This window comes from Bombina bombina, chromosome 8 (assembly GCF_027579735.1).
Source record: "Bombina bombina isolate aBomBom1 chromosome 8, aBomBom1.pri, whole genome shotgun sequence".
In the NCBI taxonomy this organism is placed as follows: Eukaryota; Metazoa; Chordata; class Amphibia; order Anura; family Bombinatoridae; genus Bombina; species Bombina bombina.
The window spans coordinates 60228815-60252415 of record NC_069506.1 but is presented as its reverse complement, the minus strand read 5'-3'; the positions used below and the strand labels follow the sequence as shown (position 1 = coordinate 60252415).

Here is a 23601-nt window from a genome sequence, read left to right as displayed (position 1 = left end):
TAACGGCAATCAAGCGCTTTCTCTAGCCCTGAATAAGATTTCTACACTTTTGGACTGGGATTTTGTTCCACTCTTCTTGAACAAACTGCTCCAGTTCTCTCAGCCTTGATGGGAGCCTTTTTCCAACTGCGAGTTTCAGCTCTTTCCACAGATGTTCGATGGGACTTAGATCTGGACTCTCAGAAGGCCACTTTGGAATGATCCAATATTTTCTTCTCATCCATTCTTGGGTGCTTTTTGAGGCATGTTTCGGGTCATTATCCTGCTGGAATACCCATGACCTGAGACTAAGACACAGTTTTCTGACACTGGGAAGTACGTTTCACTCCAAAATGCCTTGATAGTTTTCTGATTTCATCATGTCCTGCACAGATTCTAGACACCCAATGCCAGAGGCAGCAAAGCAATCCCAAAACATCACTGAGCCTTCTCCATGTTTAATAGATGAAGATGAATATTACAGTTTCTTCAACAATTAAAGCTTTCCAGCCTCATATTATAGGAAAGTAGTTCAGCTCTACTACGACTGTATTTTCTACATTTTCATATGTGGGGGAAAAATTAGGAATATACATTCTACTTTTCATGAAGCAAAGTCCATGAATGTTTTTTTTTTTCCCGGAAAGATAGTAATCAAATCCAATCTTCCACCATCCTCATCAAAAGTGAACAAGATGGGGCCAATTTATCAAGCTCCATATGGAGCTTGATGCCCCTTGTTTCCGGCGAGCCTTCAGACTGCTCCTTAATTTGTCCTCCTACTCTGAGACCGCGGACGGAAATCAACCCGATCGAATATGATCGGGTTGATTGACACCCCCTGCTCATGTCTACTCTCACATTAATAAATATACCCCCATGCGTTAACCAAATGTAATCACCATCAGGCACATTTGGTGTATTTTAATGTAAATTGTAATTCCCTTGTTTTGTAAAAATATATTTTTTTTTCTTACAGTAAATAATATCCCAAACAGAAAGTTATAATTTGGTATTAACATAAACAAATGAAGAGTTGTTTTTATCTTCTGTGGCTTACAGTCAAGAGGTCAACAAATCTTTTTTTTATTATTACAATTGTTACAAGTTTTTTTTAGCAAAACTTTTTTTTTAATCTTACAATTGTATGCTAAGGGTATTATTTATTGTAGTTTACAAATGTATTAAATAACATTAATATACTTTATGTAGATAGATAAATAACATAATTTATGTAAGAACTTACCTGATAAATTCATTTCTTTCATATTGGCAAGAGTCCATGATCTAGTGACGTATGAGATATACATTCCTACCAGGAGGGGCAAAGTTTCCCAAACCTCAAAATGCCTATAAATACACCCCCCACCACACCCACAATTCAGTTTAACGAATAGCCAAGAAGTGGGGTGATAAGAAAGGAGCGAAAGCATCAACAAGGAATTGGAATAATTGTGCTTTATACAAAAAAATCATAATCACCACAAAAAAGGGTGGGCCTCATGGACTCTTGCCAATATGAAAGAAATGAATTTATCAGGTAAGTTCTTACATAAATTATGTTTTCTTTCATGTAATTGGCAAGAGTCCATGAGCTAGTGACGTATGGGATAGCAAATACCCAAGATGTGGAACTTCCACGCTAGAGTCACTAGATAGGGAAGGATAAAAATAAAGACAGCCAATTCCGCTGAAAAATCAATCCACAACCCAAATCAAAAGTTTTAATCTTTATAATGAAAAAAAACTGAAAATATAAGCAGAAGAATCAAACTGAAACAGCTGCCTGAAGAACTTTTCTACCAAAAACTGCTTCTGAAGAAGAGAAAACATCAAAATGGTAGAACTAAGTAAAAGTATGCAAAGAAGACCAAGTTGGTGCTTTGCAAATCTGATCAACAGAAGCTTCATTCTTAAAAGCCCAGAAAGTAGAAAATTACCTAGTAGAATGAGCTGTAATCCTCTGAGGCGGGGATTTACCCGACTCCAAATAAGCATGATGAATCAAAAGCTTTAACCAAGACGCCAAAGAAATGGCAGAAGCCTTCTGACCTTTCCTAGGACCAGAAAAGATAACAAATAGACTAGAAGTCTTTCTGAAATCTTTAGTAGCTTCAACAGAATATTTCAAAGCTCTTACCACGTCCAAAGAATGTAAAGATGTTTCCAAAGAATTCTTAGGATTAGAACACAACGAAGGGACAACAATTTCTCTACTAATGTTGTTAGAATTCACAACTTTAGGAAAAAATTTAAATGAAGTCCGCAAAACTGCCTTATCTTGATGAAAAATCAGAAAAGGAGACTCACAAGAAAGAGCAGATAATTCAGAAACTCTTCTAGCAGAAGAGATGGCCAAAAGAAACAATACTTTCCAAGAAAGTAATTTAGTGTCCAGAGAATGCATAGGCTCAAACAGAGGAGCCTGTAAAGCCCTCAAAACCAAATTAAGACTCCAAGGAGGAGAAATTGGCTTAATGACAGGTTTGATATGAACCAAAGCCTGTACAAAACAATGAATGTCAGGAAGATTAGCAATTTTTCTGTGAAACAGAACAGAAAGAGCAGAGATTTGTCCTTTCAAAGAACTCGCAGAGAAACCTTTATCCAAACCATCCTGAAGAAACTGTAAAATTCTAGCAATTCTAGAAGAATGCCAAGAGAATTTATGAGAAGAACACCATGAAATGTAAGTCTTCCAAACTCGGTAATAAATCTTTCTAGACACAGATTTGGGAGCCTGCAACATAGCATTAATCACTGAGTCAGAGAAACCTCTATGACTAAGCACTAAGCGTTCATTCTCCATACCTTCAAATTTAATGATTTGAGATCCTGATGGAAAAATGGACCTTGAGATAGAAGGTCTGGCCTTAACGGAAGTGGCCAAGGTTGACAACTGGACATCCGAACAAGATCCGCATACCAAAACCTGTGTGGCCATGCTGGAGCCACCAGCAGTACAAATGAATGCTCCATTATGATCTTGGAAATCACTCTTGGAAGAAGAACTAGAGGCGGAAAGATATAAGCAGGTTGATAATTCCAAGGAAGTGACAACGCATCCACTGCTTCCGCCTGAGGATCCCTGGACCTGGACAGATACCTGGGAAGTTTCCTGTTTAGATTAGAAGCCATCAGATCTATTTCTGGAAGCCCCCACATCTGAACAATCTGAAGAAACACATCTGGGTGAAGAGACCATTCTCCCGGATGTAAAGACTGACGACTGAGATAATCTGCTTCCCAATTGTCTATACCTGGGATATGGACCGCAGAGATTAGACAGGAGCTGGATTCCGCCCATGCAAGTATCCGAGATACTTCTTTCATAGCCTGAGGACTGTGAGTCCCACCTTGATGATTGACATACGCCACGGTTGTGACATTGTCTGTCTGAAAACAAATAAACGGTTCTCTCTTCAGAAGAGGCCAAAACTGAAGAGCTCTGAGAATCGCACAGAGTTCTAAAATATTGATTGGTAATCTCGCCTCTTGAGATTTCCAAATCCCCTGCACTGTTAGAGATCCCCAGACAGCTCCCCAACCTGAAAGACTTGCATCTGTTGTGATCACAGTCCAGGTTGGACAAACAAAAGAAGCCCCTTGAACTAAACAATGGTGATCTAACCACCAAGTCAGAGATAGTCGAATATTGGGATTTAAGGATATTAATTGTGATATCTTTGTATAATCCCTGCACCATTGGCTCAGCATACAAAGCTGAAGAGGTCTCATGTGAAAACGAGCAAAGGGGATCGCGTCCGATGCTGCAGTCATGAGACCTAAAACCTCCATGCACATAGCTACTGAAGGGAATGACTGAGACTGAAGGTTCCGACAAGCTGAAACCAATTTCAGACGTCTTTTGTCTGTTAGAGACAAAGTCATGGATACTGAATCTATTTGGAATCCTAAAAAGGTTACCCTTGTCTGAGGAATCATGGAACTTTTTGGTAAATTGATCCTCCAACCATGTCTTTGAAGAAACAACACTAGTTGATTTGTGTGAGATTCTGCAGAATGTAAAGACTGAGCAAGTACCAAGATATCGTCCAAATAAGGAAACACCGCAATACCCCGCTCTCTGATTACAGAGACTAGGGCACCGAGAACCTTTGAAAAGATCCTTGGAGCTGTTGCTAGGCCAAAAGGAAGAGCAACAAATTGGTAATGCTTGTCTAGAAAAGAGAATCTCAGGAACTGATAGTGATCTGGATGAATCGGAATATGAAGATAAGCATCCGGTAAGTCTATTGTGGACATATAATGACCTTGCTGAACAAAAGGCAGAATAGTCCTTATAGTCACCATTTTGAATGTTGGTATTCTTACGTAACGATTCAAAATTTTTAGATCCAGAACTGGTCTGAAAGAATTCTCTTTCTTTGGAACAATGAACAGATTTGAATAAAACCCCAGACCCCGTTCCAGATATGGAACTGGCACAATTACCCCGGATAACTCCAGGTCTGAAACAAACTTCAGGAAAGCCTGAGCCTTTACTGGGTTTACTGGAATGCGTGAGAGAAAGAAACTTCTCACAGGCGGTCTTATCTTGAAACCTATTCTGTACCCTTGAGAAACAATGTTCTGAATCCAATGATATTGGATTGAATTGATCCAAACATCTTTGAAAAATCATAGTCTGCCCCCTACCAGCTGCGCTGGAATGAGGGCCGCACCTTAATGCAGACTTGGGGGCTGATTTTGGTTTTCTAAAAGGCTTGGATTTATTCCAGACTGGAGAAGGCTTCCAATTGGAAACCGTTCCTTTAGGGGAAGGGTCAGGTTTCTGTTCCTTATTCTGATGAAAGGAACGAAAACGGTTAGCAACCCTAAATTTACCCTTAGATTTTTTATCCTGAGGCAAAAAGGCTCCCTTCCCCCCAGTGACAGTTGAAATTATAGAATCCAACTGAGAACCAAATAATTTATTACCTTGGAAAGAAAGAGATAGCAACGTTGATTTAGAAGTCATATCCGCATTCCAGGATTTAAGCCATAAAGCTCTTCTAGCTAAAATAGCTAAAGACATATATCTGACATCAATTCTAATGATATCAAAAATGGCATCACAAATGAAATTATTAGCATGTTGAATTAGCTTAACAATGCTATACACATTAGGATCTGGTACTTGTTGCGCTAAAGTTTCCAACCATAAAGTTGAAGCCACAGCAACATCAGCCAAAGAAATAGCAGGCCTAAGAAGATGACCTGAACATAAATAAGCCTTCCTTAGATAAGATTCAAGCTTCCTATCTAAAGGATCTTTAAAAGAAGTACTATCCGCCGTAGGAATAGTAGTACGCTTAGCAAGAGTAGAGATAGCCCCATCAACTTTGGGGATCTTTTCCCAAAACTCCAATCTATCAGTCGGCAAAGGATACAGCTTCTTAAACCTTGGAGAAGGAGTAAATGAAGTACCCAGACTATTCCATTCCCTAGAAATTACATCTGAAATAGCATCAGGAACTGGAAAAAACTCTGGAATAACTACATGAGGTTTAAAAAACGAATTTAAACGTTTACTGGTTTTAATATCAAGAGGACTAGTCTCCTCCATATCTAACGCAATCAACACCATATTTATTTAAAATGGATTATATTCGTTCTTTATTAAAAGAGAAGTTTTGTCAGTGTCAATATCTGAGGCAGAATCTTCTGAACCAGATAGATCCTCATCAGAGATAGATAAATCAGAATGCTGTCGGTCATTTAAAAATTCTTCGAATTTATGAGAAGTTTTAAAAGACCTTTTTCTTTTATTAGAAGGTGGTATAACAGACAGAGCCTTCTGACTAGAATTAGAAACAAATTCTCTCACATTAACAGGAATATCCTGAACATTAGATGTTGAAGGAACAACAACAGGTAATGGATTACTACTAATGGAAATATTGTCTGCTTTTGAAAGTTTTCATGACAACTAACACAAACTACAGCCGGAGGAACAGTTACCACAAGTTTACAACAAATGCACTTAGCTTTGGTAGAACCGACATCAGGCAGCAGCATTCCAGAAGTAGATTCTGAGACAGGGTCAGTTTGAGACATCTTGCAATATGTAATAGAAAAAAACAACATATAAAGCAAAATTATCAATTTCCTTATATGACAGATTCAGGAATGGGAAAAAATGCTAACAGAATAAGCATCTGGAAACCAGAAGCAAAAAGAAATAATGACTTAAATAATGTCAAAAAATCTGGCGTCAAGTATGACGCCCACAATTGACAAAATATTTTTTGGCGCCAAAAACGTCTGCAACAAACACGAGCGTCATAGATGACGCAACTATGTGAAAAGTCTCGGCACCAACTAAGACGCCGGAAATGACGTCATAATGTCAACAAACGTAATTCTAGCGCCAAAAAAGTCTTGCGCCAAAAATGACGCAATAAATTATAGCATTTTGCGCTCCCGCGAGCCTAACAGCCCACAATTTAGAAAGAAAGACAATTTGAAAAATTTTCAGTTAAGAAAAAATTTATTCATATGCATTTCCCAAAAATGAAACTGACAGTCTGTTAAAAGGAAATATACTGATTAACCTGAATCATGGCAAATATAAGTATAAAAACATATATTTAGAACTTTACATATAAAGTGCCAAACCATAGCTGAGAGTGTCTTAAATAAAAGAAAACATACTTACCAAAGGACACTCGTCTACATATAGCAGATAGCCAAATCAGTACTGAAACGAGAATCAGTAGAGGTAATGGTAAATAAGAGTATATCGTCGATCTGAAAAGGGAGGTAGGAGAAGAATCTCTACGACCGATAACAGAGAACCTATGAAATAGATCCTGTTAGGATGACCATTGCATTCAATAGGTGATACTCCCTTCACATCCCTCTGACATTCACTGCACTCTGAGAGGAACCGGGCTTCAGCCAACGTAGAAATCTAGCACAAACTTACTTCACCACCTCCATAGGAGGCAAAGTTTGTAAAACTGAATTGTGGGTGTGGTGGGGGGATGTATTTATAGGCATTTTGAGGTTTGGGAAACTTTGCCCCTCCTGGTAGGACTGTATATCCCATACGTCACTAGCTCATGGACTCTTGCCAATTACATGAAAGAAAAGTGCATTTTAATTAAATATCTTCTTCTGAATCCATCCCCTTAGTGGTCACCGTCTATCCAATAAAACCTACTGACCAACAAACTTTATGAAAATAAGATGGCTGGAAAATTTAGGATAAAGTTGCTGAAACTTGATTGCTTGTACTTGAGTTTAAGTCAACTTATTTTGTGAAAGTCAAGTGTTTTGAAATGGAACTGACTTGTGAGTGGGACTTGTTAAATATATAATGGCTAACTGTTTTCCAATTACAGAACACCTGACTTTTTAAGTTAGCTGTTTTACCATGTTTGATTAAAGGGACATGAAACCCAAAAATGTTATTTTCTGATTCAGACAGAGGATATAATTTTAACAAACTTTCCAATTTACTTCTATTAACAAATTCTATTATCAAAATGTCCTATTTTTTATGGTATTCTTTGTTGAAGAGATACCTAGGTAGGGGTCTGGAGAAATAGTGTCAGGAAATAGTGCTGCCATCTAGTGCTCTTGCAAATGGATACTATTCTTAGAAAACCGCTGCCATAGAATGCTCCAGACTCCTAAGCTTACATCCCTGCTTTTCAATAGAACGATACCAAGAGAACAAAGAACATTTTCTAATATAAGTAAATTAGAAAGTTGTTTACAATTGCATACTCTATCTAAATCATGAAGGAAAAAAAAAGGGTTTTTATGTCCCGTTAAAGTGACAATAAAGTAAAAATGTAATTTTCATGGTTTAGACAGAGAATGCTATTCTGGACAATATTCTCTTGGTATCCTTTGTTTAATAGTAAACCTAGGAAAACTCATAAGACTTCAGGAGCCTGTAATTTTCTTTAGCTCTCTAAGGCAGTAGTGTTTTCAATAATGTTTTTAGAAATGTTAAACACTGTTGCAAACACTGCTTTACTCTTTAACAAAGGACACCAAGAGAACAAAACAAATTTGAAAATAGAAGTTAACTGAAAAGGTTGTTTAAAATTGCATGCTTTATTTAAACCATGAGTTTAATTTTGATTTTACTTTCTCTTTATTTTGGTTCATAGTCAGTGTATACTTGAGTAGACCCCATTGTACATTTAACAAACGCTAGGATTTACCATCACTAAAAATCAAGGGGAGTTTAATTGATCTAACGTGTACAAAAGGGTGTTAAACTCACCCTTTCTGTGCCATTGCACAGTGCTAAGTTCAGTGGCTCCCGGAGCACGTGGCACAACGATCTCCTTCAATGAGGTGACGTTTGCATTTCTGAACCAATAGCCGTGCGTGTCAACTGACAGGTTTCTGCTATTGGTTCAGAGATGTAAGCGGTACCTCATTGGTAGAAGATTGTTGTGCTGTGGGCGGCGGGAGCTGTTGAATTTAGCGAGGGGCAACGATACAGAAAGGGGTAGATTTATCAAACCCTGGGCGGATATGATTTGCTATAACGAATCATGTCATACGCTGTCAGCATTTAACATTGCACAAGCATTTCTGGTGAAATGCTTCTGAAATGCCGCCCCCTGCACATTTGCGGCCAATCATTCGCTAGCAGGGAGTGTCAATCATCCCGATCGTATCTATTCTTAAGACCGCTGCTTCTTAACTCCTGTTTCCGGCGAGCCGGAAGACTCGCGAGGAATAAGCAGCATTCGCTGCTTGGTAAATGTACCCCAAAGGGTTGATCAATGAAACTCCCCTTGATTTTTAGTGATGGTAAATCTTATCATTTGTTAAGCGCTTGGATTTACCATCACTTTTATGACCAATATTAAAGGGACACTGAAACCAAATTTTTTCTTTCGTGATTCAAATAGAGCATGCAATTTTAAGCAACTTTCTAATTTACACCTATTATCAATTTTTCTTCGCTCTCTTGCTTTATTTATTTGAAAAAGAAGGCATCTAAGCTATTTTTTGGTTCAGAACCATGGAAAGCACATGTTTATTGGTGGATGAATTTATTTACCAATCGGCAAGAACAACCCAGTTTGTTCACAAAAAATGGGCCGGCATCTAAACTTACATTCTTGCATTTCAAATAAAGATACCAAGAGAATGAAGACAATTTGATAATAGGAGTCAATTAGAAAGTTGCTTAAAATTGCATGCTCTATCTGAATCACAAAAGAAAAAATTTGGGTTCAGTGTCCCTTTAATCCATATGCTTACAGTGCACATCTCAAAACAGAATGTAAAGTAACACTAGATAATGTGTATGAGGAATATATACAAGTTTCCTAATGTTATAATTTCTATTCAAATTGACAAAGGGACCTCAGTGTCCTGAAAGATTTCAACTGTATTCACTATTAGTTAGTTATTAAAGGCATCATCTGTACATTACTTTTGTTATTTTCTTAGAAAAATATTTTTTTACTTTTGGCAAAGGGATATAAAGGTCAAATTTGAAATGTGCATAAATGCATTTCAATTTGAAATAAAAGCATTGTCGCAATATACTTTAACTAATAAAAATGTTTTTAGTAAAATTGTCATTTTTACTAGAAGCATTTTCCCAATGAAAGTATATTGCAAAAATGTTTCTATTTCACATTGCAATGCATCCATGAACAATTACATTTTGACCTTTCTATCCCTTTAATTTAACACTTTAAGAGTTTTTTTTAAAGGGATAGTAAAATCCAAATTAAACTTATTTATTATTCAGATAGGGCATGTAATTTTAAACAACTTTCTCATTCACTTTTATCATCAAATTTGCTTTGTTCCCTTGTTAGTCTTAGTTGAAAGCTAAACCTAGGTAAGCTCATATGCTAATTTCTTAACCCTTGAAGGCCGCCTCTCATCTGAATGCATTTGACAGTTTTTAACAGCTAGAGAGCGTTAGTATACGTGTTTCATATAAATAACATTGTGCTCATACACGTGGAGTTATTTAAGAGTCAGCACTAATTGCCTGTAATTCAAGTCTGCCAGAAGATCTGAGAGAAGGGGCAGTCTGCAAAAGCTTAGATACAAGTTAATTACAGAGGTTATTTCTTTAACAGTGTTGGTTATGGAAAACTGGGGAATGGTAAATAGAGGGATTATCTATCTTTTTTTTAACAATAAAATTTTTGGTGTTTATTATCCCTTTAACAACTTTTAATCCATTTTATTCTACAAATTTTACAATGCAAATAAGTAACAAAATGTAATGAAAATGAAAGCTGATATATAATATCTCACCATTATATTCTGTTTTGTTATTGTTTTAGTTTACATGATTAGCTTGCGGGGATTAATGAAGAATGGCAGGACAGAGGGATTAAGCAATTCACACGTAATAACTTTTACTTTTAAGAAAAACAACATTTCTTGATTGGTGCAAAGCCAGTTTTGTCTCTAAGATAATTGCTTTTTAAACCATTTGTTTGCACTTTTGCTGCGCTTTACGTTTAAAGGGATAGGAAAGTAAAAAATTAAAGGGATATGAAGCCCAAACTTTTTCTTGATGATTCAGACAGAGAATACCATTTTAAAACAGTTTCCAATTTACTTTTACTATTATTAAATTTGCTTAGTTCCCATAATATTTTTTGTTGAAGAGATACCTAGGTAGGCATGTGGAGCACTAAATGGCAGGAAACAGTGCTGCCCTCTAGTGTTTTTAGAAATGGATAACATTCTTGGAAAACTGCTGCCATATAGTGACCCACGAATAGTCCGCCTCCTAAGCATACGTCCCTGCTTTCCAACAAAAGATACCATGAGAAGGAAGAAACATTGATTATAGAAGTAAATTAGAAAGTTCATTCAAATCACATGCTGTATCTGAATCACAAAAGAAAAATGTTAGGTTTCATATCCCTTTAAACTTGCATGATTGAGATAAGGCATGTCATGTTACGACACCTTTTTAATTCACTTCTTTTTTCAAATGTGCTTTGTTCTCTTGAAAAAGAATACGCACATATCCTCCTAGGGGGAGCTAGCTGCTGATTGGTTCCTGCACACATTTGTCTCTTGTGATTGGCTAACTAGATGTGTTCAGCTATCTGTCATTAGTGCAATGCTGTTCTTTCAGCAATGGATAACAAGAGAATGAAGCAAATTTGAAAACTTGTTTGAAATTGTATCTTCTATCCGAATCATGAAAGAAAATTTTGGGGTTTTCTGTTCCTTTTAAGCTTTAGAGATTAAAGGGACAGTCAACACCCTTGAAAACTTTATTCCATACCTTAGATCAACAAAAAAATGAGCCTGCACCACATCCCATCTTCAATAACACTAACGTCAGGTGGCTAATCTTCAATGAACATTTAGTTTTCAGCGGTAGATATGGCCGCCAAACTCCCCCCACTGTTACGTAGGAGGCTTCTTCTCTAAGTCTTCAGCCAATGAGCATCAAATCCTCGGCTAGATTCTTTAGCCGCGTTCACGGAGACACTTTCTATTTCTAATAGCGAGCGTACTACAATTATACAGCGCATGCGCATTAGAAATAGAACAGTGTCCCTGTGAACGAGTATTGATTTAAAACAAGAAGGGGACGGAGGAAGAGGGGGAGGAGTTTGGCAGCCATATCTACCGCTGAAAACTAAATGTTCATTGAAGATTAACCACCTAACGTTAGTGTTATTGAAGATGGGATGCGGTGCAGGCTCATTTTTGTTGTTGATCTAAGGTATGGGATAAAGTTTTCATGGGTGTTGACTGTCCCTTTAAGAAAATATTAAAAAATATTGCTGATTTGTTTTTTTTAGTAATTCCGTCTTGTGCTTTCTAAATTTCAGATTGGTCTGATTTCTTCAACATGATGCCTAGGGAATTTAAAAGGGTCAGCCTAAAGTGCAAGGAAATGGCAAACCTACCAGTCTCTTTTGTATATCCTTATCCTTATTACTGCAAGAGGTTCCTTTCAAGCAACGTGTTTCCTCTCTAGCATTGGGCAGATTAAAGTCAAATGTTGTTACCGCTAGGGATTTTTACCTCTCAAAGATATAGTCATCCAGTCAACATGTGTGCTTTCTTTTTTTTTATTTGTAATATGCATGTGTCAGTGTGCTGTAATACTGCTTTATCTAGAACATACATCTGGCTTGAGTTGTTTAAGAAACATAAACAATAATTAGGGTGACCATATTGCCACTTTAAAAAAAAAGGGACACATATGAAAAATACATACGTCAGGGTTCTTATACAAAACTTTTCTTTAAGCAGCCCTGAAAACAGCCCTGACACATGTATTTTTCATATATGTCCCTTTTAAAGCGGCAATATTGTCACCCTAACAATAATGCATATATTATAAATCGCACAGTATCCGACTATTTAAATATGCTCAACAATTTACAATTTTTGCAAGTTTGTATTGACAAGAAGGTCAGTTTTAGACTACAAATTAAATGGACAGTCTTAGCTATAATTTTACATGCACTTGATAAGTTGCTAAAATAATACCTTAAAGGGTCATGGATCCCAAAATTTTCTTTCATGATTCAGATAGAGAATACAATTTTACAAACGTTTCCAGTTTACTTCTACTATCAAAATTGCTCGTTCTCATGTTATTCTTTGTTGAAGAGATAGCTAGATAGGTAGCGTGCACATGTCTGGAGCGCTACATGACAGGAAATAGTGCTGCCATCTAGTGCTCTTGCTAATGTATAACATTGTTGCAAAACTGCTGTCATATAATGCTGCAGACACGTGCACCTGACCTTACATTCCTGCTTTTCAACAAAGGATAACAAGAAAATTATGAAAATTTGATAATAGAAGAAAATTGGAAAGTTGTTTAAAATTGTAAGTTGTTTAAAATGGTATGTTCTATCTGAATCATGAAATTATTTTTTTTTGTCCCTTTAAAGGGACATGATACCCAAATGTTGAAGCACCTGAAAGTGATGCAGCATAGCTGTCAAAAGCGGACTAGAAAATATCCCCTGAATATCTTGACACCCCACTGAAAAGAGACTTTAAGCAGCCAGTCAGGATGCTAGTCCCAGGACTTGCAAGAGAGTTTGCATCTGGCATGTGCAGGCACAGTCATGTTATTTTCCTATTCAGTTTAAGTAAGTTCTATGAAATCTCATGAGATCACAGCGAAATCTCATGAGATCACAGCAAAGGCAAAGCATTACTGTCAGCACTGGTTAAGCTGATTGGCTATTTTTTTTTCTTCCAACTTTCAGCTTTGCAGCAGCTGAAGTACATCTGTTTACACAGCACTTATTCTGGTGAGCTAAAGAAATTGTGAGGTAAAATATATTCCTTTTTTACATAGATTTGGTCAGGTGATATTTTCTTGTCAGCTTTTTACAGTTATGCTGCATCTCTGTCAAGCGATTTAGCATATGAGTATTATGTCCCTTTAATGAACTTGACAATACCATAAAAAAGCTGCATATAAAAAAATATTATTCAAGCAACTTGCAGTCTCCTGTGAAACATTTAGTAAGGAATCATTTGGCTTTTAAATAAATTCCAAGTACAAGTAGATACATATCTGTATGTATGTTAGAGTATTATAAGCATTGCACACTTTAATTGCACTTAAAATTGCAGCATTGTCTTTTGATAGTCATTCCAAAGTTATAAATCTTGATAACAAAACATTGAGGGCTAGATTACAAGTGGCGCCGTATATATATTTTTTCACAATTGCGAAAACTCCGCTAGAGTTAACCTTTTTGCGCTAGCTGTGTTGCACTGGTATTACAAGTTTAAAAAAACATATTTTGCACAAGCTTGAACCCCACTAACTAAAATAACTGAACTTACAATATCGCGTGCGCGTTAACGTATAGAAGTCAATGTACTTTTTTTTTAAAAAAAAACCTAGCACACAGACTGTCTTGCGCAAACATCATGACATATTCTCATTAGCACAAACCCGACATGCAATTATGAATATTTCCTATTCCAATGTTCTTTAACATGTTTGTAACACACGTATTCCCGATCGCATATTGTAATATGCGCAAACATTATCGCATACTGTAATATGCGCATACACCACATGAAAATATGTCTACATATATATTATTGTTTTTATGTGTGTAAATATATATATATATATATATATATATATATATACACACGCATATAAATACATTAATACATATGTATGTATACATAAATAGACATATACAGTATATATAAATGCATATTTAGACATGTATATGTATGTATCTCAATGTTAAAGATATTTGTCTGCCTTTTTTCCTCTAACTCCTGAGATCTCATATCTTTGAGCCCTTATAACTTTTTAATGCAATTTAAAAAAAAGAATAATATTAATAAAAGAAAAAAATATATATATACCGTATATACAGAATATATATATATATATATATATATATATATATATATATTAGATGGTGTTATTATGAGTGTAAGTGTACTTTGTAATGTATTTTTTAAGTGTTTTGTGCAACTTTTTATTTTTGGAAAACAGTTAACCACAGCAGATCGCGGTAAGTATTTCGCTCAACTTGTAATATCAGCGCAATTAAAAAGGGTCACTAAAACACAATATTGCTTGCGTAAACCTGTTTGCGCCTCACTTGTATTATAGCCCTTAGAGTTTATTCATTTTTTATTGAACTTGTACACTGGAAAAAGAACAAAAGTCAATTTTATTACGATGAAATAGACCGTTCTTAAAATATCACTGGACTGTTCAAAAATGGGCAGATTAGTATCAAAGAACATTGTACAATATAAATTGAGAATGTATAATGTTTTTTAAAGCATAAAGTCATCTAGATGAATTAGAAGTAGGTTTAAAGTACCCACTAAAGATTAGGTAAAGTTCTTTAATAGCTTTTATTTAAAGAAAGCTATAATTCCACAGTACAAAGCCCCTGCTAAGAAGGTTTTAAAAATCTAGATTGTATATTTGCATTATTTTTATATAAAGAAACAGGCTACCTATTTGATTTAATCTACTATGAACACCAAGCCATGATGTTTAGTAATTTTAACATTTCAACATAGTTTTTTTTTGTGTGTGAAAGTCAATCATCACCTTTTTATTGTTTTTATTTTTTGTTTTAGGTCCCTCCAACAAGACGGTATTCTCATGATGAAAATGATATTTGGACCACAGGACAGATCCCAGCCTTTCTTCATACCTGGGGTTCTGCAGAAGATATGGCAGCGATTCAATTTTTTAGTCTCCCTAGACGAGACAGAAGAAGCAGTCTCATATCATACCATGAAGATTCAGCATATCGAAAGTGCAGGAGATCTTCTGAAGGCCTCATTTCTTTGAAACAATTTACTCTAGAAGAACTTTACAAAGAAGACTATAAGTGTTTTAGTCGGGAAGAGATAGTAAGTTTTATTGATGACACTCCTCTTCCAAGTCCTAGAAAAAGCTCAATTAGATCATCTTCCATCTCTCTAATACCAGATCCTTTACAGCATCAGTCATCTGCTCACTTTGCTTTGACAGATTTTGATCGAGAACCACAAGGGATACGTCGATTTTCAACACATGGGAAGGGTTGTACACTTAACGTACCTGGTCACCTTCATTCCTTTGATGAACATAAAAAGTTTTATACTGAGGGGCATCAGAGAAAGCAAAACAGTCAAAGAAATGCTCAAAAAATGGAATCAGACAAACTAGATGAAATTGCAGTTGTCATTAGCAGTGACGATTCTGGCAACTACCAAAGTGGTTTAAGTACCACATGGAATAGACAAGAGAACCTTGTTGAAAGTAAAGGAAGTACAAACAGCTTTTTAAGTTCACCATCAGCGTCTTCTGGATATGTAACCTTTCATTCGGATTCTATTGGGTCCACATCCTAGGAAAACATTAAATTCAGGTTTTACAGTTGTTATCATTTTTTTTTTTTTTAATATCTAAAACTGGATGAAACACCAAAGAAAAAAAAAACTGGTTTTTAAAATGACCAGGCACAATTTTAACAGAATTTAATACATAATAGGAAGATATTCAGGAAAATAACAGTACGTGATTTTTTTTTTGGATTTTTTTTTGCTGTGAACAAAAACTGCCTTTATTTACTCTAAGAGAATATTTGTAATGAGTTGAATATGGAAACAAATCTTACAACCCACTGTATCTTATTAGCATTCATCGTCAATGTAATATATGCATGCATACTTTTTGCGCTACTTATTATAGGTGACTTTTTGATTTACACCTTGAGTTTTTATTACAAAAGGGTGTTCAGTGTAAATCACACTGAAGAACATAAATATTTGCTATTTTATGAACATTGTACTTTTGCTAATGTATTTATGGTATGTGCTGTAAAGTATCACATCTTTTAATCTAGAGAATTATGTGATATACCTTAATGTATAGATATACTAACATTCACATTTGTGTTATTTCTGAAGTAAAGGGAATTTTGTATTTTTTTTCCTGTGAGCAGTATTTGTAAAGGGCCCTAATTTTGGCAACCCAACATATATTATTTGGTCTGAGTGGTGGGTAAAGAAATTTATTTTTTTGGGGTCAAACATTTCATATGCAGAACTTCACATAGGGACCAGGAAGCTGAGGACTAATCAGGAAGATCCAAAGAAAGAGTCACAGGTGTATTTTTAGGTGGAGTCACAGGCAGGGTGAAGTCATAGGGGATTTGTGGGTAGTGAGTGGGGGCAATTTAACCTTCTTCCTTAGTCCAATCATCATAACAGGGTTGTAATCTAAAAGATTGGGTGCTTAGATATCCCAATAGAACTGCCACGGTTTGGTTTATGTGCCCTTGTAATGTTGAGGTATTTTATTATTTCCAGGAAGTTAGTTTCTTTCTGTGATGCATGAAACAAAATGGTTGTTTGGATGCAAGAATATCTCTTTGTTGTGTCATTTTCTATTTAAAAAAAAAAAAAAAGTTTGGCACTATAATTCTTAAAGTAACAGTCAACACCAGAATTGTTGTTTAAAAAGATAGATAATCCCTTTATTACCCATTCCCCAGTTTTGCATAATTAACACAGTTACAATAATACATGTTTTACCTTGTATCTAAGCCTCTGCAAACTGCCCCTTTATTTCAGTTCTTTTGACAGACTTGCATTTTAGCCAATCAGTGCTGACTCTTAGGTAACTTCACGTGTGCAAGCTCAATGTTATCTATATGAAACACATGAACTAATGCCCTCTAGTGGTGAAAAACTTTCAAAATGCATTTAGACAAGAGACGTCCTTCAAGGTCTAAGAAATTAGCATATGAACCTCCTAGGTTTAGCTTTCAACTAAGAATACCAAGAGAACAAAGCAACAAAATTGGTGATAAAATTAACTGGAAAGTTGTTTAAAATGACATGCCCTATCTGAATCATGAAAGTTTATTTTGTACTTGAATGTCCCTTTAATTCCAGGAACCCAGTTTGCTTTCACAATCAGATTTAGTTATACTGGTTGGCTTGTACCTACTCAAAATAATCTTTTATGGGGCACATTCTGATGTAAAAAATTACTTGTTCTAATTCCTTATTCTTAGTCTAGATTTATTAGATGGCATTTTTTTCTCTTTCTACGTATATGTTATTTTAAGGAACCTATTTGCTAATAAAAAAAGGTTTTATGATGATTTATCATTGAAGACAAACAAAGTTCCTCCTGATCTTGCACAAACTATTACTCACCTTAAACAAATTAATTGTTTTAAATGCCTTTGTATCCCTTTAAAGGGACATTATACACTCCTTTTTTCTTTGCATAAATGTTTTGTAGATTATCTATTTATATAGCCCATAAAGTTTTTTTTGGTTTTTTTTATAAATGTATAGTTTTGCTTATTTTTAAATAACATTGTGCTGATTTTCAGTCTCCTAACCAAGCCCCAAAGTTTTAGGAGAATACCGACGGATACCTAATCTAGCTTACTTCTGTTTGTATAAAGGGTCTTATGCAAAAGAAGGGGGAGGGGGGAGTGTCTTATTTCCCACTTGCAGTGGGCTTTTCAGTTACCTTTTCAACAGAGCTAAACTGAGAGCTTCTAAGTAAGTTTTTAAACAGTTTTATACTGGATTTTTATATCAGTATCTGTGCATCTTATTCTTTATAGTAGTGTCTATTGAATGCAGTTATATGCAAATTAGTGTATACTGTCCCTTTAAGTATTATAAACATTTTAGTAAAAAAAAAGAGTAATAGAGATGAATTAGACCCCTTTTTTAGAGAACTAAAACCCAAATATTGCTTTTTTAGTTGTTATGGGCTATTTGTTTGTCTTTTAAACTAATAGGTATAGAATATGTTCTTTTGTGCAGTGGAACAACCATATTGTGTGTTTTAATGCACTTTAAAGGGATACAGAACTATCCAGCTAAACAGACATTAAAGTTATTTTATGTGTGCAGAAATTAATTACTGATTTGTAAAATATCTGTATGCAAAATACATGTTAAAAGCATTAAAATATTCACATGTTTTAAGCAAGAATTGCATTGTTTTGCAGTTCAGTGACACATTAATTGGAAAGCCTCTTGAGAGTTGCATATTTTATGTCCTTAATGGTGGACAGATATAATATGAACCTGCATATATCAATCAGTCACTGTGTAGCATGTATAGGGTTAGGGTTCTGAATTATATGGAATGCACTCCAACCTTCCTGATGGGGAGTGGACTAACTGCATTTTTCATATTTAAATTCTAGGAAAAGTGAGCAGAATAAATAATGAAAATAAAGAAAATTGCAAAGTTTTTTGACTATGCATGTCATGGTAAATAGAATTTTGAGTTTAATGTCCTTTTAAAGGGATATGACACCGAAACAAAATTATTTTAAGAATCAAATAGAGCATACAATTTTAAACAGCTTTCCAATTTACTTCTATTATCTAATTTGTATTGTTCTCTTGCTATGCTTTGTTGAAAATCATACTTAGGTAGGCTCAGGCACAGCAAAACACTACTGGGAGCTAGCTGCTGATTGGTGGTTGCACATATATGCCATTTATCATTGGCTTATCTGATGTGTTCAGCTGGATCCAAGTAGTGCATTGTGTTCCATCAGCAAAAGATACCAAAAGAACAAAGCAAATTTGATAATAGAAGTAAATTGGAAAGTTGTTTAAAAATGCTTTCTCTATCTGAATTATGGGGGGAGGGGAATGAGTTTCATGCCCCTTTAATGGTACTGGCAACTTATGCTATAAGTATGGAGGAAGCAAGTTGTCTTGAACCAAATGTTTGCATAAGGTGGTGGGAAATTTGAATATGCAATTCAGCATTTGTTTACTAAATACATTCTGAAAATGGCTGTAGTCTGTTGTTTTCTGAACTTTCCTGCTCCAAAATAAGCCAAATGGTGCAGATGGCGTTTATTTTCATCCCTAGCGAAAGGTCTGAACTAAAAAGTGTCTAATTTTGCATTCTGTACACCCTCCATCTTCATATAGTGTCCCTATGAGTTCTTGCTGGACTCTCATTAATGCTAGTAATGCTGTTTAACTGCAATGCTAAAACCTGTATCATATGAGTAATCACCAATTAGATAATCACACATTGGGAATAAATGGCCTTCTAGTCAGGGATTATTGGATCCAAGTCGCAACCAAATGTCAAGGGTCACCCACACTACCTTTCCCTACCAGTAATAACTTTTTCCCTCCTTTACCTTTCTCCATGATATGCCAAGAGTACAAAAAAGACAAATTCTGGGTAGATTGTCCTTTGATATTTGGGGGGGAGCTACAGCAAACCTCCAACCACTCCGGATCTTGCAGGATTGTCACATGTTGGGATGTCTGCCTGTTGTCCCTTTGGTGCCTTCTCCAGTCAGGGCAAATCTTCCTGTTTTTAGAGACTGCCCCCGCTCGGCACATCACATGCCCCGACTACACTTCACCCTGTTTATGACAAATCCAGCCCCACCAAAGTAATACTCAGTGGCCACTTCCTCACCTCCCTGCCCTGCAAAACTTTGGGAAATGTTAGAAGGTATGCTACAATAATGAAAGGGGTGGATACCACCCCAGTGCCCCTTCCAAGAACTGCCACTGACCAGGAGTGTTCTTACTTTAATAGAATTCAGACAGGAAATTATAGTTATAGACCACTGGTTTTCAAACCTGTCCTCACGCCTTCCCAAACAGGCCAGGGGGTTACCTTTGAGGAGAGCAGGTAAAATAACCGTGTTTACTAATCAGCTGATTATTTCACCTGTGCTCCAGTTCAGATATCCTCAAAATGTGGCCTGTTAGGGAGATCTGAGGACAGGTTTGAAAACCAGTGTTATAGACAAAAGGGTAGATTTGTCATACCCCGGTGAACTGCTTGTGCAATACCGCCCCCTGCACATTCACAGCCAATCGGCCGCTAGCAGGGGGTGTCAATCATCCCGATCGTATCACCTCAGAGGTGGCGGACGAGTTGAGGAGCAGCGGTCCTAAGACGGCTGCTTCTTAAATCCTGTTTCCGGCGAGCGCTGAATAAGTGACATCTGCTGCTTGATAATTGTACCCCAAAGCATCTTGTTGATAAATATCCTTATGTGTTACTGAGCTATGAATATGGAAATGTATGAACCTACAGAAAATGAATGCATAACAAAGTTTTCACTTAATGTAAAAGTTTTTTGGGACTTTATACATTTTGAATTCTGTTACCAAGGTAAACTGTGCACATATTTCAAAAATATTTAGTTCTAAATAGAGTAAAGTAATATTATTAAGTTAATAAAGATGTGAAAATGGTTAAGAAAACAAATCGCAAAAAATAAACAAAAATGCTTTCTCTAACTAAAATAGTGAATTAGGTAAAAATAATAAAAGAAAAAAATGCTTTACATGATGGTTATATTCATAAAGAGGTGCATGACACTTTTTGAAAGTTGAAAGGCAACCTATATAATTGATATTTTAATAAGATATTTGCTTATTCCTATTTCTTTTGTACATTTTACATTTTTAAAGATTTTTTTGGAGATAACTATTGATTGCGCTCCACTTTACTTGTACATTTATCCACCAATCAGCAAGTGCTACCCAGGTGCCAAACCAAAAATGGTCAGGCTCCTAAGCTTACATTCCTGCTTTTCAAATAAAGATGCCAAGAGAAGGAAGAAAAATTCATAATAGGAGTAAATTAGAAAGTTGCTTAAAATTGATTGCTCTATCTGAATCATGAAAGAAAAAAAAAATGAGTTTAATATCCCATTAGTAAAGGATGACAAAATCTTACATATCAAGGAAGAATAATGACACGTATTAATGTTGACATTTCTCATAACTGGGGATCTTGGTTTCAGACACTTACCATTATTATTGCACAAATTCCCCGTTAAAGTAACTTTTTTGTAAACAAAGGCACTTCAAATGTATTTCAGGCTTTTTAAAAATAAATAAATAAATAACTCATGTTCCTAATGTTTTTTTTGTGTAAGTTGGAGAAATCTCTCTCTGTCTCTCTCCTCTCTATCTCTCTCTACTCTCTATCATACAAAACCAATACAGTAGTATTAGTTTAAAGTTAGGTAGCTTTTTATTTAACATTTGCCTGGTGCCTGGGTTTGTCAAGCCTTGCAGTAACACACTATCAAACTCACAATATAAATTAAAACATATACTATTCAATAAAGTAAATATCAAAAGGATTTCTGGTAATGAACAAAATGTCAGCAAGCTTTATAGCAAACAAATTGGTACTGCAGAAATAAGAGACTGAATACATGTAATGTCCTTGTGTCTGAAACATGATGTTATATTTATCACAATAACTACTTAGGACTATTTAAAGTTAAATGAAACCCAAAATTTGTGTTTTATGAGTCAGGTAGAGCATGCCATTTTAAACAAATTTCTAATTTACTTCTATTATAAAGTTGTCTTCATTCTCTTGGTATCTTTTGTTGAAAAGCAGGTAAGCTCTATCTGGCAGCAGTTTTGTAATAATGTTTTCCATTTGCAAGAGCACTGCATGGTACCACTATTTCCTGCCATTAAGTTATCCAGAAATCTACCTAGGGATCTCTTCAACAAAGAATACCATGGGAACGAAATACATTGAAAACTTTAAAATTTTCTGAATCACATTTGTTGGGGTTTCATATCCCTTTAAGATTTTATCTTCACAAAACATTAGATTGCTAAATATATTCAAAATAATAAAACTATATAGATGTCATCTTTTGATAATTCTAATGTGGCCTTTGTAGACATATTACCTTCAACAGCAGATTGACACAAAAACTTATCTATATATTGTTGTCTATGCAGATTGTAAATATTCCTTATAAGATATGTCCATAATCTTTTCTCTCTGTAATTTCCAGGTAAAATATTTTATTCATCATAAGTTAGAAAAACAGATTTTCATGATATTGTGACGTCTTTAATTATATCACATTAAATAAAATATATTTATATCAATATTAAACTGGCATAAGTACCACATAATTCACATAATTTGTCATGTACATAGTGCTGTTCATCTTACTAAGCTACATAGGTATTTTTTTAATTTATCTACCAATTAACTCGTTAGAATCCCAGACTGTTTGCAGTTATCAATATTTCAGAAAGCATATATTGGCATTGCAATATATCAATAACGTACTGAGAGCACTGCTAGCTTCGTTAAGCAAAGCAAAGTCTCTTTAAAGAAATACTAAACCTAATTTTTTCCGTTCATGATTCAGATATAGCATGCAATTTTAAGGAACTTTGTAATTTACTCCTATTATCAATCTTTTCATTCTCTTGCTATCTTTCTTTGAAAAGCAGGAATGTAAAGCTTAGTAGCAAGCCCATTTTAGGTTCAGCACCCTGAATAGCGCTTGCTTATTGGTGGCCACATTTAGCCACCAATCAGAAAGCGCAACCCAGGTGCTGAACCAGGTGCTGAACCAAGCTTTGCTTTCCTGCTTTTCAAATAAAGATAGATAATAGGAGTACATTAGAAAGTTGCTTAAAATTGCATGCACTATCTGAATCATAAAAGAAAAAAATTGGGTTTAGTGTCCCTTTAGCCCTCGGATACATTTTAATGGGTAGTGAAGAGAAACGACAGCATGCGAATAACAAAATCACATTGTGTTTTATGGCATAGGGGCAATACCATTTTAGTAAAACGTATGTGCTTTATACATATTAATAAGATTATGTCCTGTTTTTTCTGATTTTTGTTATTTTTTAATAAATGATTTATGGTCACTGTATATGATTATCATTAAAACGGATTCCTATTTTTTAATGTTTGTATATCTTTTACACTTTGGAAAAATATGGCTTCATAACGCTATATTTTTTGTTTTGCTCTTACAAATGTTAAAAAAGTGAATTTTAATAAAGATATAACTGAAAGAAGAGTGTTTTTATTGAGGGGTTATGCATGTCAAAATCTTTTTTCAACACAAAAGAACGACCGTTTCATATTACAAATTTTAAAGTGATGTTAAACTCTTCCCTTTTTAAAATCATATCCAGAATGTTAGTTATATTTTAGATAGAATTTAATAAATTAGTTGTAACAAAAATGCGCTAAAACTTACTTTTTAATATAGCTATAAAATTAAAATTCAACCACCCACTTCAAAAGTATTTTTTTCTATGAGCTAACAGTTTGAGTTGCTCTCCAATCAGCGCTCTTGCTACAACAGAAGTGCCATA

General features: G+C 35.2%; 1 protein-coding gene across 1 annotated transcript in view; it reads left to right on the top strand.

Annotated features, from left to right (window-relative positions):
- GPR153 (G protein-coupled receptor 153) overlaps positions 1–23298 on the top strand; it is a 258601-nt gene extending 235303 nt beyond the window's left edge. Inside the window, exon 6 of the mRNA XM_053690392.1 lies at positions 15055–23298. Within this exon, the coding sequence (XP_053546367.1) occupies positions 15055–15816 (762 nt within the window). The 3' untranslated portion in view covers positions 15817–23298. The remainder of the gene's footprint in view (positions 1–15054) is intronic.
- Positions 23299–23601: the final 303 nt, after the last annotated feature.